The sequence below is a fragment of the Ochlerotatus camptorhynchus genome, unplaced genomic scaffold, assembly GCF_037179485.1.
Source record: "Ochlerotatus camptorhynchus isolate MF236.1 unplaced genomic scaffold, CSIRO-AGI_Acam_v1.1 ptg000014l, whole genome shotgun sequence".
Lineage (NCBI taxonomy): Eukaryota > Metazoa > Arthropoda > Insecta > Diptera > Culicidae > Ochlerotatus > Ochlerotatus camptorhynchus.
In genome coordinates, this window is record NW_027040506.1 from 927433 (window position 1) to 942242 (window position 14810).

General features: G+C 44.3%; 1 protein-coding gene and 1 pseudogene across 1 annotated transcript in view; both read right to left on the reverse strand.

Moving 5' to 3' along the window:
* Positions 1–2990: 2990 nt before the first annotated feature.
* LOC135701411 (uncharacterized) overlaps positions 2991–14810 on the reverse strand; it is a 246188-nt gene continuing 234368 nt past the window's right edge. The window contains exons 5-6 of the mRNA XM_065222204.1: positions 4804–5256; positions 2991–4736 (exon numbers count right to left, since the gene is read on the reverse strand). Of these exons, the coding sequence (XP_065078276.1) occupies positions 3324–4736; positions 4804–5256 (1866 nt within the window). The 3' untranslated portion in view covers positions 2991–3323. The remainder of the gene's footprint in view (positions 4737–4803; positions 5257–14810) is intronic.
* Positions 7544–8328, reverse strand: LOC135700897 (uncharacterized; annotated as a pseudogene).

Genomic DNA, 14810 nt, shown 5'->3' on the forward strand with positions numbered 1-14810 from the left:
CCACACATCATTTGTTCATCGATTTCAAATCCGCATACGACACAATCGATCGAGATCAGCTATGGCAGATTATGGACGAGTACGAATTTCCGGATAAACTGACGCGATTAGTCAAGGCGACGATGGGTCGAGTGATGTGCGTTGTTCGAGTATCGGGGACACTCTCGATTCCCTTTGAATCTCAAAGGGGGTTACGGCAAGGTGATGGACTTTCGTGTCTGCTATTCAACATCGCGTTAGAAGGTGTTATCAGAAGAGCTGGGATAGACAGGAGCTTCTTGGCTTCGCCGATGACATTGACATCATGGCACAGAACTTTGGGACGATGGCGGAAATGTTCATCAGACTGAAGGCTGAAGCTAAGCGGATTGAACTTGCCATCAACGCATCGAAGACAAAATACATGAAAGGAAGAGGTTCTAGGGAAGACAATGTTAGCCTCCCACCCCGAGTTCAGATTGACGGTGACGAAATCGAGGTGGTCGATGAGTTCATGTATTTGGGATCACTGGTGACCGCCGAAAATAATACCAGCAGAGATTCAAAAAATTTACAGCGATGTTTAGAATTTCGGGGTTTGTTAAGTTCCACATAAACCTTATATCAAAGGCATACCCTTAGTACATGCACTGCAAGTGCACCAATAATGCGGAACATGAACATGATTCATGGGATCTATTTTAGAGTGGTTTGTGAAAAAATACTTTTAATTTATTCTCTTCTTGCAAAAAAACAGCAAAAAAAAAATGTTCCGATTTTGTCAGTTGGCTCGAAAATCATTACGTTTCTGCCAGTCCTAGGGTCTAAATAAGCTTAGAATCATCTGAAATATTTCAGTCAACTTAAGGGGGTATTCCCGATCTTTTTTTTCAAAAAATCAAATTTTTTTTTCACGTTTTTTTGTACTTTAGACTATATACAGCGAATTCGGTGTCCAGGCATAGCTGACTAATGGTAAGAACCCCCAAATGGTTTTAACTAAAGTCAAAACTTTAAACGCGTTTTTCTCGAAACCACATTTTTTTTATCGGGCGAAGATTTTTCTCAGAAACTATAAGAGATATTGACTTGAATCTTTGCGCATTTTGTTCCTTATTAAATTCTTTGGAGCTTCTCCCACTTTCAGCCAAAAATATTAACATTTAACATTGTTTGAAGCACCTTAAAGCTGCAAAAAAGCGGGCTAAAAATCGCCTGTTTTTTCATATGGCCGCCATTTTGTTAATTTGCAAGATTTTTTGCTGCCAACGGGAGAAGCTCCAGAGAATCTTATGCAGATTATTAATTTCATCACGAAATCTGTTTCAGATGAAGCCGTTCCAGAGAAAAGTCTTCGCCCGTCCAGGCGTTTGCGGCGAACAGGGGTCTGTTTGCCGCCATTTTGTGACGTCAATAATGTCTTTTTTTATGTCGAAAAAAATTTATTTGTAAACTTTAATGTTCAATAAACAAGAATCCCAAAGAGTTAGGCGCATTACTATTCATTTTCCTTGAAAAAAAAATAATTGAAAAACAGGCCAAAAAAGGCAAAAGATTGGGAATACCCCCTTAACAACTTTGTCGAAAATGAGAACCTTTTATAAATTCAGGAACAGGATCGAGCAATCACTAGTGCCTTCTTTTGTGTGAAATTTTGAACTAAACAAACCGTCATCTCAAAGGATTCATTTCACATGGCCGCTGTGACTAACTAAGTAGTCACGGTTTTAATGAAAATACTATCATCAAGATATATCGTATAAAATCATATTTTTGATAACTAACGTCACATAGTGAGCCAATTTTGAAGTGAAGCCATATGAAAGGTTTTTTTTTTCTTTATTTAAGAGGTTTTCAGCCTAAAGGCTGGTTCGCCTCTGGGGTAAAGGTTTATTTAAACTGGGCAACTTGTTAGGATCCTAACATCATGACTAGCGTCACCATGAGAGACAAATCTAATATGTCGCTGAACTAATCAACTTTTCCGAAGACGGGACATTTTCTGTTTAGTCAGGAAGGATCAGATTCTGCCAAAATGGAACATTTCTTCCATGATCTAGTGAGACAACTTCAAATTAAAATATCTGCCATGAACTATGACCAATACGCGATCCTTCCATCATGTTTGGATTATAAGACACTACAGACATATTGATGTACATACTGTTCTATTTTTAGGCTACAGGGTGGGTATGAGTTAAACAAAAAAGGAGCTACCACTTTGGTTGATGGAGAACAACGCAACTACGATCAGCTTGATGATATAAAGGAGCAAAGTAAACTTTATAATGGATGGTTGATTTCGGCTAATGAAATATCGAGTTATGGAAAGTTGACTATTACAACTTAGCGTAGAATTGCCAATTAATGGAATATTATTCGTTCAAGGATAAAGTTGTTGGTTGAAATGCACCCGAAAATAAAGAAATTCAATGCAGTGTTACGGGGATAATTAAGCTTTGCCAATACGTAAGTCAATTCGCAAGGCGATTTAACCGCATTAAAGTTGTTTTCTCTGGTTTAAGGATTAGTTCGACGCTTTATTTAGTCATGTAACATCTTTCAATATAGGGGAAATGGCTATAATGTTGGCCTATGGATCTAAGATTGGGCCCATCGCTAAAATCTGCTATTTATCAATTTTATCTACATGAACGCGTCATTGGGACGGTACTAATGGATATTTTTGGTCGCTATTGAAAATTTAGTCGATTGCTGAATTTATGTATGGGCCCAAATTAGGGGCATTTCCCCTAGTTTTTATAATTATATTTTGTGTTTGACCCATAAAACCTATCCATTTTGCTATCAGAGAATCACAATAACCGATTTGTGATTCTTGAGCGCTGACGAATCGTACAAAATATGATCATATCATCTAATGATTTCATTATTCTGAAAAAAAAAAATACATAATAATAAATAAACGAAGTGAGTGGAAGCAATCCTTGTGCCATATTTCTCATTCTTTATTAATGCTTCCTTTAAAAATACCACAACGAATTTAGCAAATTTTCCCAGCAACAATCTTCTACGGGCGTGTGTTCGCCCCGACGTCACCGATTTCTAAATTGAAGCTGGAATATTTTTTAAACACTGTGACACCTTCGCGTCACGTCACGTTCAACGAGTTCACACGGATTGAGAAGTATTTGGACGGATCGATAGATTGCTAGATACTAGAATCAGTTGTTGTTTCTTGTTTAGAGTGAGTATGATGAGTGATAGCGAAATGGCTCTGACACTTTTCGGATTTCCCAAGGTTTTCGCTTCATGTGATGTGTGCTTGTGTGTAGAGAGTACAGGCTGATGAGGGACAGTAGTGGCAGCCGAAACCGTTGCAACTAGAATAGCGTCTCCTTGGACCACTTTCGCGAGGGACCTTGTCCGCAAGGATCCACCGGTGACAGTGGCGACTGGGAGCTATCCTCGTCTATCGTTAGTATTGGTAGCTCGAGAATCACAGAAGGGCTTTTGATATTACTGCTATGGTTTTTGATTATAACATTAACTTCAACGCATTTAGTATTACTCTCCTCCTCAACTTGATTGCTATTATCGTCGTTATTATTATTAGTTTTGCTAGAGCTAGTATTATTGTTTTTCTTACTTTTATGGCTACTTGAATGACCGCTAGATGATTGATTACTAGGCAAAGTGCTTCTTCCGCCGGCTGCCGCAGACGGACCTGAAGTCCCGGGTGGCTGTGACACCGCCAGCGCCGAAGATCGATCCCGGTTGTCATTTTGTTGCTGTCTTTCGATGATTGCTTTTGTTTCGATTTTAGTCACTAAATTCACTTTATCGGTTTTCAGCTTGGCCTTACCATGACGATTACTATTTGAAAGACTACTTAAACAACTAGTATCATTAGGGTTTTCGATATCGACATAAACGGTATCACTGGCGGCACCACTACTAACATCACACTGCTGCTGCTGTTGTTGCCGTATCTGCGGTATCCGATTAGCACTACTACTGCTACTGCTATGTGCACCACCGGTACCACCGGTCGCTGTCGTTTCAACGGAATAGGTTACAGACGTACTAGGACCGGCCACCTTAATCACCACCGGTGCTACGGAACATTCGCCCTCGTCTGGAATACTGAGCTCATCGCTATCGGTGCTGAACTGTTGCAGATCTTCGTCGGTATCTGCACAGCTGTCGTCAAACACCGAGTCCGACCCACAGCTGTGCAAATCACTATCCTGGCAGTCCGCCGACGACATCTTGAAGGAACTGAGAGATGCCAGAGGAGCTCTACGCACAACAACATTACTGCTAGGATTATGGTTTGCTATACTAATATCATCTATTCTACTGCTACTGTTATAACTCTGTCGTAGTGGTTTTTGGCTATGGTTAAATTCAGCACCATTCGTATCGGGATACTCGGATATACAATCGATCGAGCTATCGTCGTAAAGTCGATGCTTCCTACTGGTAAAACTGTCACGAGCTGATAGGCTCGTTGATCTGTGCGCCACCCGTTCGCTGGGACATGGCGATGATTTCGGCGTTGCTTCGATAATATTGATCCCGGGATAGAACGCATCCCAGTCCGCACAGGTTGCCCCTAGTGTGGATCCGTTCATCGTTTGACTACGATCCTCGCGACTATGTTGTCGCGATGGTGACCGCGATATCGGTGGTAACGAGGATAATCCTAGCGTAATGGCAGAGCACCGTCGCTCCAGGAATGAACTCTCCGTACTGCAACAAGTCATTGCACTGCTTCGACGTGACTCGTTTCCCTGGAAAACCCAAAACAAAATCCATATCAAACCAATCATCCAACAACCATCTCAGCCCAATACTCACCCTCCCGGGCACGGATAGGAAATTCCCCGGTGGATAACCCACGTCAGCCGTTGTCGTGAACTGATCGAATTCATCGTCGGCTTCTTCGCCGTCGCTTTCCGGGAAATAATCATCCTGGCCGAAACTTTCGCCCATATTGTAGGCACTGAGAATTCGAGACGACACCGATACGCTATTCCGATGACCTCGGCTGCTCGCATAGGAATACCGTCGCGGTGGATTCAGCAAACTACTGTACCCACCGGCAACGGAAGAAAATCTCGAATTTCGATTGAGCATCGGTGGAGCGCTGACGTTCCCCAACGAGAGCAAGCGGTCTCGCTTCAAGCCCGGATAGTTTATGTACAGTTCTTCCTGTAGCAGGGAAAAGGCCGTTGCTTCAATTGCTTCCTGTAGTTCACGTTCTTCCTCCTCTTCGATGACGGCCGCCGCAACGGCTGCTATCGTTGGATCCTGTCGAAATAAAAGGGAAAATATTTATTAGGCTTTTGGTAGAAACATTATTACTAACGCCCCAATAAACGTGGCATGGCAGGTTTCAATCCAACCCATCGTTTAGGTTGTATCGATTTTCATACTTTTTGTCAGTCTTCAAGGTGTCATGCATATTCCTTCCTTTTTAAGGGAGGAAAGTGAGAGATCACGGAAAAGGAAAAAGCATCTTATACGGGGGCAATCGATATCGATGATACAGCAAAGAACTAGCATCATAGACACTGACGGAAATCATTCATTTACCCACTTCCAGTATGGTGTCCGGTTCGCGGTTGTCTTTGGTAGGGGTTCACTGCGATTCGATGAGAAATTTAAATCACCCCGAAGGGTGAGATAGGTAATAAGTTATACCCACCGCTATTGTTGGATTGTTTTCCAACTAATTGAGCCCATCTTGGATGGTTCAATATATTGATGGTGGATTAATCCCAGCTCAATCAATTCTAAATCAGGCCCTGATCGTAATCCCGAAATTTGAGCTCATTTAGTTGCGATATCATAACGCACTATCCCTTTGAAGTTTATATGAGAATTACTATGGAAAATGTGTTTTGCTTTTGTTCTCATCGTCTTATAGAAAATTTTCTCAGCTACAACTTTGCTGTAGATCACATTTTAATTGAACGTCAGGTTAATCAGTTATTAATAAATTAGAAAGATGATATTCTTCTGGCATAGGTACTCCATCAATTGCTCAGCAGGCAACATTGGTGCTCTTGGCGCGAATAATAGAGCAAAAAAAAAATCCTGGCTACTATGCCATGCTGCAAGATACAGTGTTACCCTGAAAACAGTCGATTAATCATATAATCATATCAGAAAACTATCGGCTTCGAAATCAATTAATAACTAATTATCTTGATGTTCAAAGAAAAAGTGTTGATCAACAAAGTTGTAGCTGATAACATTCCACATAAGAACAGATAGCAAGCTTACCCGTAAATTATTATGGAAACAATCAAGAGAGAATACAAAGATCACGTTTCCCATAGTAATTTCCATATAAATGTCAAACTGCCAGTGCAATGAGATCGCAAGCAAATGAGCTCAAATTTTTAAAGCATGGTCCTGATATAGAAGCTATTGGAGCAAAACCAATATTTTGAACCTCCCTAGTGACCTGAATACAACCTAAAGAAAGCTTGAAACATAAGCTTTCAAATTGAACATAGAGAATTTTGTGATTTTTTGGGATTGGAAGATTGAAGTGAAAGCTCTACGCAGATGGTGCTCTTGCATGATGATGATGATAAAGTTGACAGGATGCATAGGAAATGCATGAAAGTGAGCATTAAAACGTAATTTCCATCAAACCAGTATAGCATCCTTCCAATAAAACCTTCGAATTTAGTATGAAAACGTCATTCGGATCAAAATGATGTGCCTCTTTGACTTTTCTAGTTGGATTTTCATACGAAATATTCATTTAATTTCACGACACCGTCAATGAAACAGCGCATAAAAGATGTGAACAACAGTAAGTTTCTTAAATTGTTCAAAATAAAGATGATTTGCTGCTTTGGTATCACTGTGAAAACCATCTAGAATCATTCTAGAGTAGAGTTGATTAAATGAAGTTCAGTTGTATTTTCCATCGTAATTTTCGAGCATCCAAATGAGTGCAAATGTTTTATGAATAATTTGTCATGAAAACATCACAGAATAACGCTGGACAAATAACAGTTAGTTACCAAAAACATATTCCTACGCGATTCAAGCAAAATGTTCCCGGGGAAGCTAATCTTTCATCAGCAATGGAGGATTATGGAGCGATTTTTCCATGGAACATTGTTCAACCATCACTCTCTCACTTTGAAATGCAGGTGGCGAAAGCTCGCAAAAGTTTCACTGCAATCTTCCAATAGGCATTGTTATTTTGACTACAAACCGAAAAATGTCGTATCTCTCACTCAGGGTTGCTTCTACATGCTAAACACCATTGAGCTGAATGGGTAACAAGGTTGAATTTTGGATAGTGAAAGATTGTTGTAAGAAATTATTTTAGAAACCTTGAGCTTGGAAAAAAAGTCTGGTTTCTGTCTTGAGCTTGGATGAACTTACAGGAAAACAAAAACCAAAGAAATTTATATGTGAATTGGGATAATTCAACTGGTATTCCAAAGAGAACTCAAAGGGAATTTAGAAAAGTATTGTGAGAAAATGTCCAGAGGAATTTCAAAGAATCTCCGAGAAGAACCCTCACGAGAAGCATGCCAACGTCCCAGAATATTTCGCTATTCTCGCTTCATTGGCACTTCGGGCCGTCCGCAACGTCCAACAGCTGTGTCAAATGTGTTGAATTCGGTGGGTGGCATCTTATGCCTTTTTGGTAGCAAATTTCGACAACCGACGGATTCAAATGAGAAGAAAGATTGTCTCCGATTAGCACAATTGGCCTTTTCAAATGCTTTGTTGCTGGTAGGAAAAGTGAGTTGAAGCAATTTTCGAAAACCTTTTCATTGAACCAGCGAGAAGCCCTTCGATTGTAGCGCGTTCTTTTAGGGCCGTTAAGTGTCCACGTGTCCCATAGGTGCTCTGCCTTGAACACCACGTATGGTGGCAACAGTTATCCAGTTGCACTGCCACAAGACATAACGGAAGTGGCAGGTTTAATGAAGATCCTCACGTTTCAAAATATTTTAAGCCACGCTCATAGATGGAAAGCTTCTTACCCGGATCATCCAACAGATTTGTCTCATCGTAATTGAAGATGTTCCTGCTTCCACGTCGAGGGATTTTTTTAGGTTGGCCATGTATTTGCCAATTGTCTCCCGTGTTTTCCCTGCTCGGCTTAATTTTATGTTTTGAGCACAACGTTAATTCAGTTCCTGGAGATCGCGATGGAAGCCTGCCACCCAGTCCGGCAAAGGTTTGTTGTTTACGAAAGGTGTAGCATTTCAATTCGGATAAGGTACACAAATGGTTCGAAATTGATACTTCTCCCGCTTCTGTAAATACGTTTTGATGGCCGGGAAGCTTCTGGTGCGATCCTCTCAGCTTGTTGTACATAGTTCTGACTTTTGTAGGCATTCCTGAAAATCTGATCCGGAAACTACGATATATTTGAGAGAATTTTTTTTACCTTTCGGTAGTTCCGTCCCATTTTTGAACATAGAAAAAATAAACAAACATAACCTTGTAATAGGATCGTCGATAAAAATTTGACCACCGTTTACTTTTTTTGTGATGAAATAACTAATTCTAATGAAGAACCAACGCATCCACCATTGAATAGATAAAATAATAGGTTGTGGATGTGTTTATCTACTTACAGTAATTTATTAATAATGGGAACTTTTTTTATGGAGCAATTGAATCAGGAGCTGCAAATCACTTCCACGTAACTATTAAACCTCCCTAGTAACACACTTTTCAGTGAACAATTGTTGTTGGGATGCGTTTACCAACTCTTTATAGCTACACTTCGTGAGTTGTGTTTGTGATAGCTTAAAGAAATTTGGTGTACTTTTTCTGGAAGTGGTATGGCTCGAATTCCCACTCTACTTCTTCAATTTAGACCGTAAGTGTTTATAATTTATGATTAGATTTAAGCACTACACGGCAAATAATGTGAATATTAGATAAGTAGAATACTAGAATAAGGATAATAATAGATCAACAACTATGTCAGCTTTTGTTCTTCGTGTTTGTTCTTCCTCTTTTCGTTTGACGTTATTCTAAGTTCCACCGGTGACGTTTCCCACTGTCATTTGATTCACCGTAAATGCAGGGCCGTAGCGTTTGCAGCGTCGCCGCGATGAGGGGTCTCGTCGTGACATACCCCCGCCCGTAAACCTTGGTGAGGGTTCGAAACTTCTGGGGTACCGAACCCGGGTTTACTGTTAAACTCGACGTCCAATACAGCTAACTTCACTGCTGGTCTTCGTAGAATCCCCGAAGATGTACGCACAAGAGCTTGGCGCACTCTACCGTCCCTGCCGGGAAACACCTGCTCGATACGTCCACGTTTCCACTGGTCCCTCGCCGTTCCGCCAACGACCAGAACCAAATCGCCTACTGCCAGATCTTTTACATCGTTGAACCACTTGCATCGCCGTGTGATCACAGGAAGGTACTCCTTAAGCCACCTGCACCAAAAATCATCAGCGATATACCTAGCTAGCTTCCAGCTGCTTCGAAGGGTTGACCTATAGTCTAACTGCTCGGTGGGTAGGAACTTGGACCCAGAAGAACTGCCCAGCAAAAAATGGTTGGGTGTTAAGGCCTCCTGGTCTGCCGACTCCAGAGGGATGTAGGTAAGCGGTCTGGAGTTGATCATCCCCTCCGCTTCCAGAAGGATTGTCTCCAATGTCTCGTCGTCTGGTTTTCGTGGACCGTTAAGCAAGCCGCCAATTGCTACTTTTACGGACCGGACAAGCCTCTCCCATGCACCGCCCATGTGTGGTGCCGCTGGTGGGATGAATTTCCAAGCAGTTTCGGCGGTTGTAAACCTTTCCGAGAGGGCCTTGATTTTGGCATCCGTTTGCGCCTTCAGCTCGTTGCTAGTGCCCTGAAAACAGGTGGCATTGTCGGTCCAGAACTCTCTTGGATTGCCTCTGCGTGCCACGAAGCGTTGAACAGCCATAATGCACGACTCCGTACTTAGTGAATGCACGATTTCCATGTGTACTGCTCTAATTGTGAGACATGTGAAGAGGGCCACCCAACGTTTCACACTGCTCCTACCCACCTTGGTCAGTACTGGCCCGAAGTAGTCCACCCCGGTGAACGTGAACGGTTGAACGAAAGCTGTCAGGCGCATCTCGGGAAGCGGAGCCATTGCTGGTGGTCTTGGAATCGCCTTCGTTAGGCGGCAGAATGCACAAGCATTTGCGACTTTATCCAAGAGCCTTCTTAGTGATGAGATCTCAAAGCGTTGACGAATCTCGTTGAATATGGTTTCTCGGTTGGCGTGACGGAAGCGGCGATGATACCAGTCTACAATAAGGAAAGTAATTAGGTGTTGTTTGGGTAGGATGATGGGGAACTTAGCTTCGGCCGGTGCATACGGTGCCGCACCGATTCGACCACGACTGCGTAGGATACCCTTCTCATCCAGAAACGGACATTTATTGTAGATTGTGCTGGATTTGTCTACGAGGGCGTGCCGATTATCAGGAGGCCCTTGGGTCTTGACGAGGATGACGATTTCATCGGCGTAGAACTCACTTTGAGCTGTTTTAAAAAGTGCTTCTTCGGCTCTTCTGAGTTCGTTGCTGGTTAGATTGCCGAGTTCCAAATTGTCTTTGGTTCTACTTCTACGTAGATTATCAATACAGCGAAACACGTACGCAGCTACCCGCTGCATTTTGATCCATCGATCGAATCTTTCGAAATTCATGTTTGGAACGAAGTGGACGACATGACAGTGAGCAGGTCGAAGTTCTTCTTCAGTTGAAGTAACCTTACGTTGAACAGGCCAGCGCTCCTCAGGCTGGTATAGGAAGGCCGGTCCTTGGAACCAAGGGTTCTCGGTCGTCACTTGTGGTCCAGTGTTCCACTTAGTGGCCAGATCTGCCACATTTAGTTTGGACGGAACCCACCGCCATTCCGACTGCTGCGTTGATGATAAAATCTCACCGACTCGAACGGCGACAAATTTGTGATAACGTCGATGATCGGTTGAGCGCACCCACGCGAGCACAGTGCTGGCATCACTCCAACAGTAGCGCTGGTTGATCGTGTACGAGTGGTATTTTTGAATCGTCTCCATTAATCGGACACCAAGGACAGCCGCTTTAAGTTCAAGTCGAGGAATTGAGAGCGTCTTCAGCGGTGCAACCTTGGTCTTAGCACCAACAAGAGCCACCTCTGTACCACGATCAGTCTCCAAGCGAAAGTACACCACACAGGCATATGCGGCCTCACTCGCGTCGACGAAGAGATGGATTTGTAAACGGGCGAAGTCCTTGGATAAGTTGAAATAACACCGCGGTACGCGCAGCAGGTCTAACGCCTGGAAAAGATCAGCCCACTGTCGCCAGCGTTCATTGATGTCCTGCGGAATTTCTTGGTCCCATTCTGTCCCTTTTGCCCAAAGCTCTTGGATCAACATTTTACCGTGAACCAGAAAAAATGCAACGAGGCCGAGTGGATCGAACAGACTCATAACCACCCTTGCTACCTCTCGCTTGGTAGGAATGTGGCCGCTATGTAGAATACGCTGCAGATCATCTCTTGTGCTGAATGTGTAAACGAATACATCTTCGTTAGGCATCCACTTCATCCCCAACACCGATTCACACTTTCCATCGCGTTCCAGATGTAGGCTCTTAGAGTCCAGTTCAGCCAGCTCGCCAATTCCTCGCAAGACTTCGGGTTCATTTGACAAGAAGCGGCGGAGGGTGAAGCCCCCACGGGAATGTATCAGTTTAACCTCGTTAACCAATGTAATTGCCTCTTTGATCGTCGGGAAACTGTCCAAGTAGTCGTCGACATAATGCCTCTCCTTGATTGCTGCTGCTGCTCTTGGATAGTCGTTAGCAAACTCGTCTGCGTTGATGTTTTTCACGTACTGCGCCGATGCCGGAGAACAGGACGATCCGAAAGTTGCTACATCCATAACGTAGATTGATGGGAGGTCGGTCGAGTCTTCACGGAATACGAAGCGTTGCGATTGACAATCAGGGAAGCGAATTTTCAACTGATGGAACATTTCCATGACATCACCACTCACTGCTACGGGGTATTGGCGAAACTGGTATAACACCATCGGAAGCGGTGTCAGTAGGTCAGGACCCTTGAGCAGTCTGGAGTTAAAGGATACGTCGCCTACCTTTGCTGCCGCGTCCCAGATCAACCGCACTTTTTCAGGCTTTCTGGGATTGATGACAACGCCTAAAGGAAGGTACCACACACGATTGGCATCGACGGAAGTCAATTCGGCCAGACTAGCTTTGTGTGCATAACCTTTCTTTTCGTACTCGGAGATTTGTTCACGCACACGCTCTCGCAGCATTGGTTCTCGTTGCAGCCGACGCTCTAGGGACTCTAGACGCCGGATAGCCATGGGGTAGCTATCGGGAAAGTTTGGATTATCAGTGTTCCATAGGAGGCCGGTCTCGAAGTTCGGTCCGTCAGGCGTACGTCGTGTTGTCTGTTCCAGCAGCATCTTCGCACGTTTCTCGTCAGTCGATTCCAGAACTTCTCGTGTTTCGGTAACTCCGGCATCTTCTAGAGTGAAATAGTCACGTAGTTGATCATTTAGTTCACGATCACGATCAGGAACTGTTGCGACGTGAAACCCAATAATCGCTGACTGGGTCGATCGATGTGGGACGTATCCATATACACTCCAACCCAATCGACATTTCGCACCGATAGGATCGGTTGACTCTCCTTCCCGCAGCTTTAGTGGAACGCATAGTCGGAGATTGTCTAGACCAATTAGTAGCTTGGGCTGAACTAACTCGTAATCTTCGAGCGGGAGGCCACGCAAGTGTGGAAAACGATTAGCAAGATCTTGATATTTCAAACTTTGAGTTGGCAGCACCAGGCGGCTTACCGTGCGAGCATGGGAAAGTGTGTATCGAGAATGAGTGCTCTTACCGGAGATATCGAACTGCACACATTGTGATTTGGGTTCGACCCGTGTCACGTTTCCGGTCCATTTCAAGGTAAGTGCCTCTGTTTTCCCACTGACGCCCAGATCCGTTGCTACAGTTTCGTCCAACAATGTGTACGACGAGCCTTCGTCTATAAAGGCGTAAATAGTTTGGGAGGAACCGTTGCCGTATAGAATAACGGGAACAATTCGGAAAAGTGGCCACTGGAAATTACCTGACGTGACGTGGCTAGATGTTGTATTTATTCTCTCGGGAGATGTGATGGAGTGCAGTAAAGTATGGTGCCGTTGACGACACCCGTTGATACCGCAGCCATTCCAAGACCTACAAGGCCATTTGCCGTGACTGTTCAGGCACGTCCTGCAGAGCCCTTTTAACTGAACTAGCTTCCAACGTTCATCCACGCTGGCACCGTTGAATTGCTGGCATTCGAACACTCGGTGACCGACTCGACCACACGATAGACATTGCTTGGTAGGTTTCGTGTTACTGGTAATACTACTGGAGGTGAGATTTGATGTTTGATCCGTGGAGTGAGCTTGTAGAATACCCGTGTTTCCCCCCTTCGGCCTGTTGCTGCGGGTTTCTGTCTGCATGCTGAGCTTTTGAAAACCAAGTCCTGGGAGGTTGAAGGAAACTTCGCTTGCTGCTGTTACCAAACCCGACATGAACTCACCGAAAGTGTCGAGAGTCGCAGGTGGGTGTTGGTTCTTGTACATTGCCCAATCGAGTCGCAACGAGCCAGGCAGTTTCTCCACCAATTCCTGCATAAGAACCGGATTTGCAAGGTGGTTTGCCTGCTGCGCTGCTTTGAGGTGATCCACCAGATTTTGCACTGCTAGGCCAAAGTGCATGATGGTCTCTAGGCGATCGTGTCTCGGTGGAGGGATTTGGTGTATTTTGAACAGCAACGATTTAATGAGGAGCTCAGGTCTTCCAAAAAGAGTACGCAGGGTCTGGATGACGTGCGGTACACTTGCTGGCAAAAGTAATCGACTTTTCACCGACTCCAGGGCGTTTCCCTTCAAGCATCGCTGAAGGCGAACCAAGTTTTCCGCATCCGAGTAACCGCAGGTAGCAGTAGACTGTTCATAGTTGCTGAAGAAAATGGGCCAATCCTCCGGGTTTCCACTAAATAATGGTAGGTCTTTTCCTAAAACCTGTCGTGCTGCAATTTGCACCTGCGATAGTGTGCGAACAGAGGAAACGGGAACTGTCGGCGCAGGCAGTGGCGTTGGAATGGGGTAAGCAGGTGCTGGAATTGGAGGCTCCGATATAGGAACGGGAAGATGCTGTGGAGTGGGGGTTGGGGCTGGAGGCTGTGGCAATTGAGGTGGAAAATCCTGTGGAGCTGGCGCATCCAAACTTGGCATTGGATGGATTGAATTCAGCGATCTTGATGGCAGCCGAGGAATGGGGAGATCCGCTGAGTCGGCGGGAGTCGGATTCAAATTGGGGTGTTTCGTTTTCCCAAACCGATTTCCATTTGATCTTTCAGCGTCCTGTTCGTCTAGCCAATCTTTCACCCTTTGGTCTGAATTTATTACAGAGCCACCTCTACTGCTAGTTTCTGCCATCTGACGAAGAATAGCTTGTCGCTTCTCGAAAGATTCCTTCCTGATTTCCTGCTGCTTGCGCTTCAGCTCCAATTCCTCCTGCAGTTTGAGCTCACGAATTTGTTTCGCCTCCTCCATCTGACGCTCTGCTTCCTCCAACATACGTTTCCTGATGTCTTCCTCTTCCAGTAGTGCTTGCTCTTCCATCTTCTGTTCTTCTTCGACGAGCTTAAACTGTTCCGCCAGCAAAGCAGCCCGAACGCTGGAAGTCGTACTTCCCGGCGGGTTGGGATTCTTCTTTCCCCTTCTAGAGCTCGCTTTTGAACTCGTCTTAGATCCTTTAGAAGAACGTGGTTGAACAACGGGAACTTTCAGATGATCATCGTTGGAT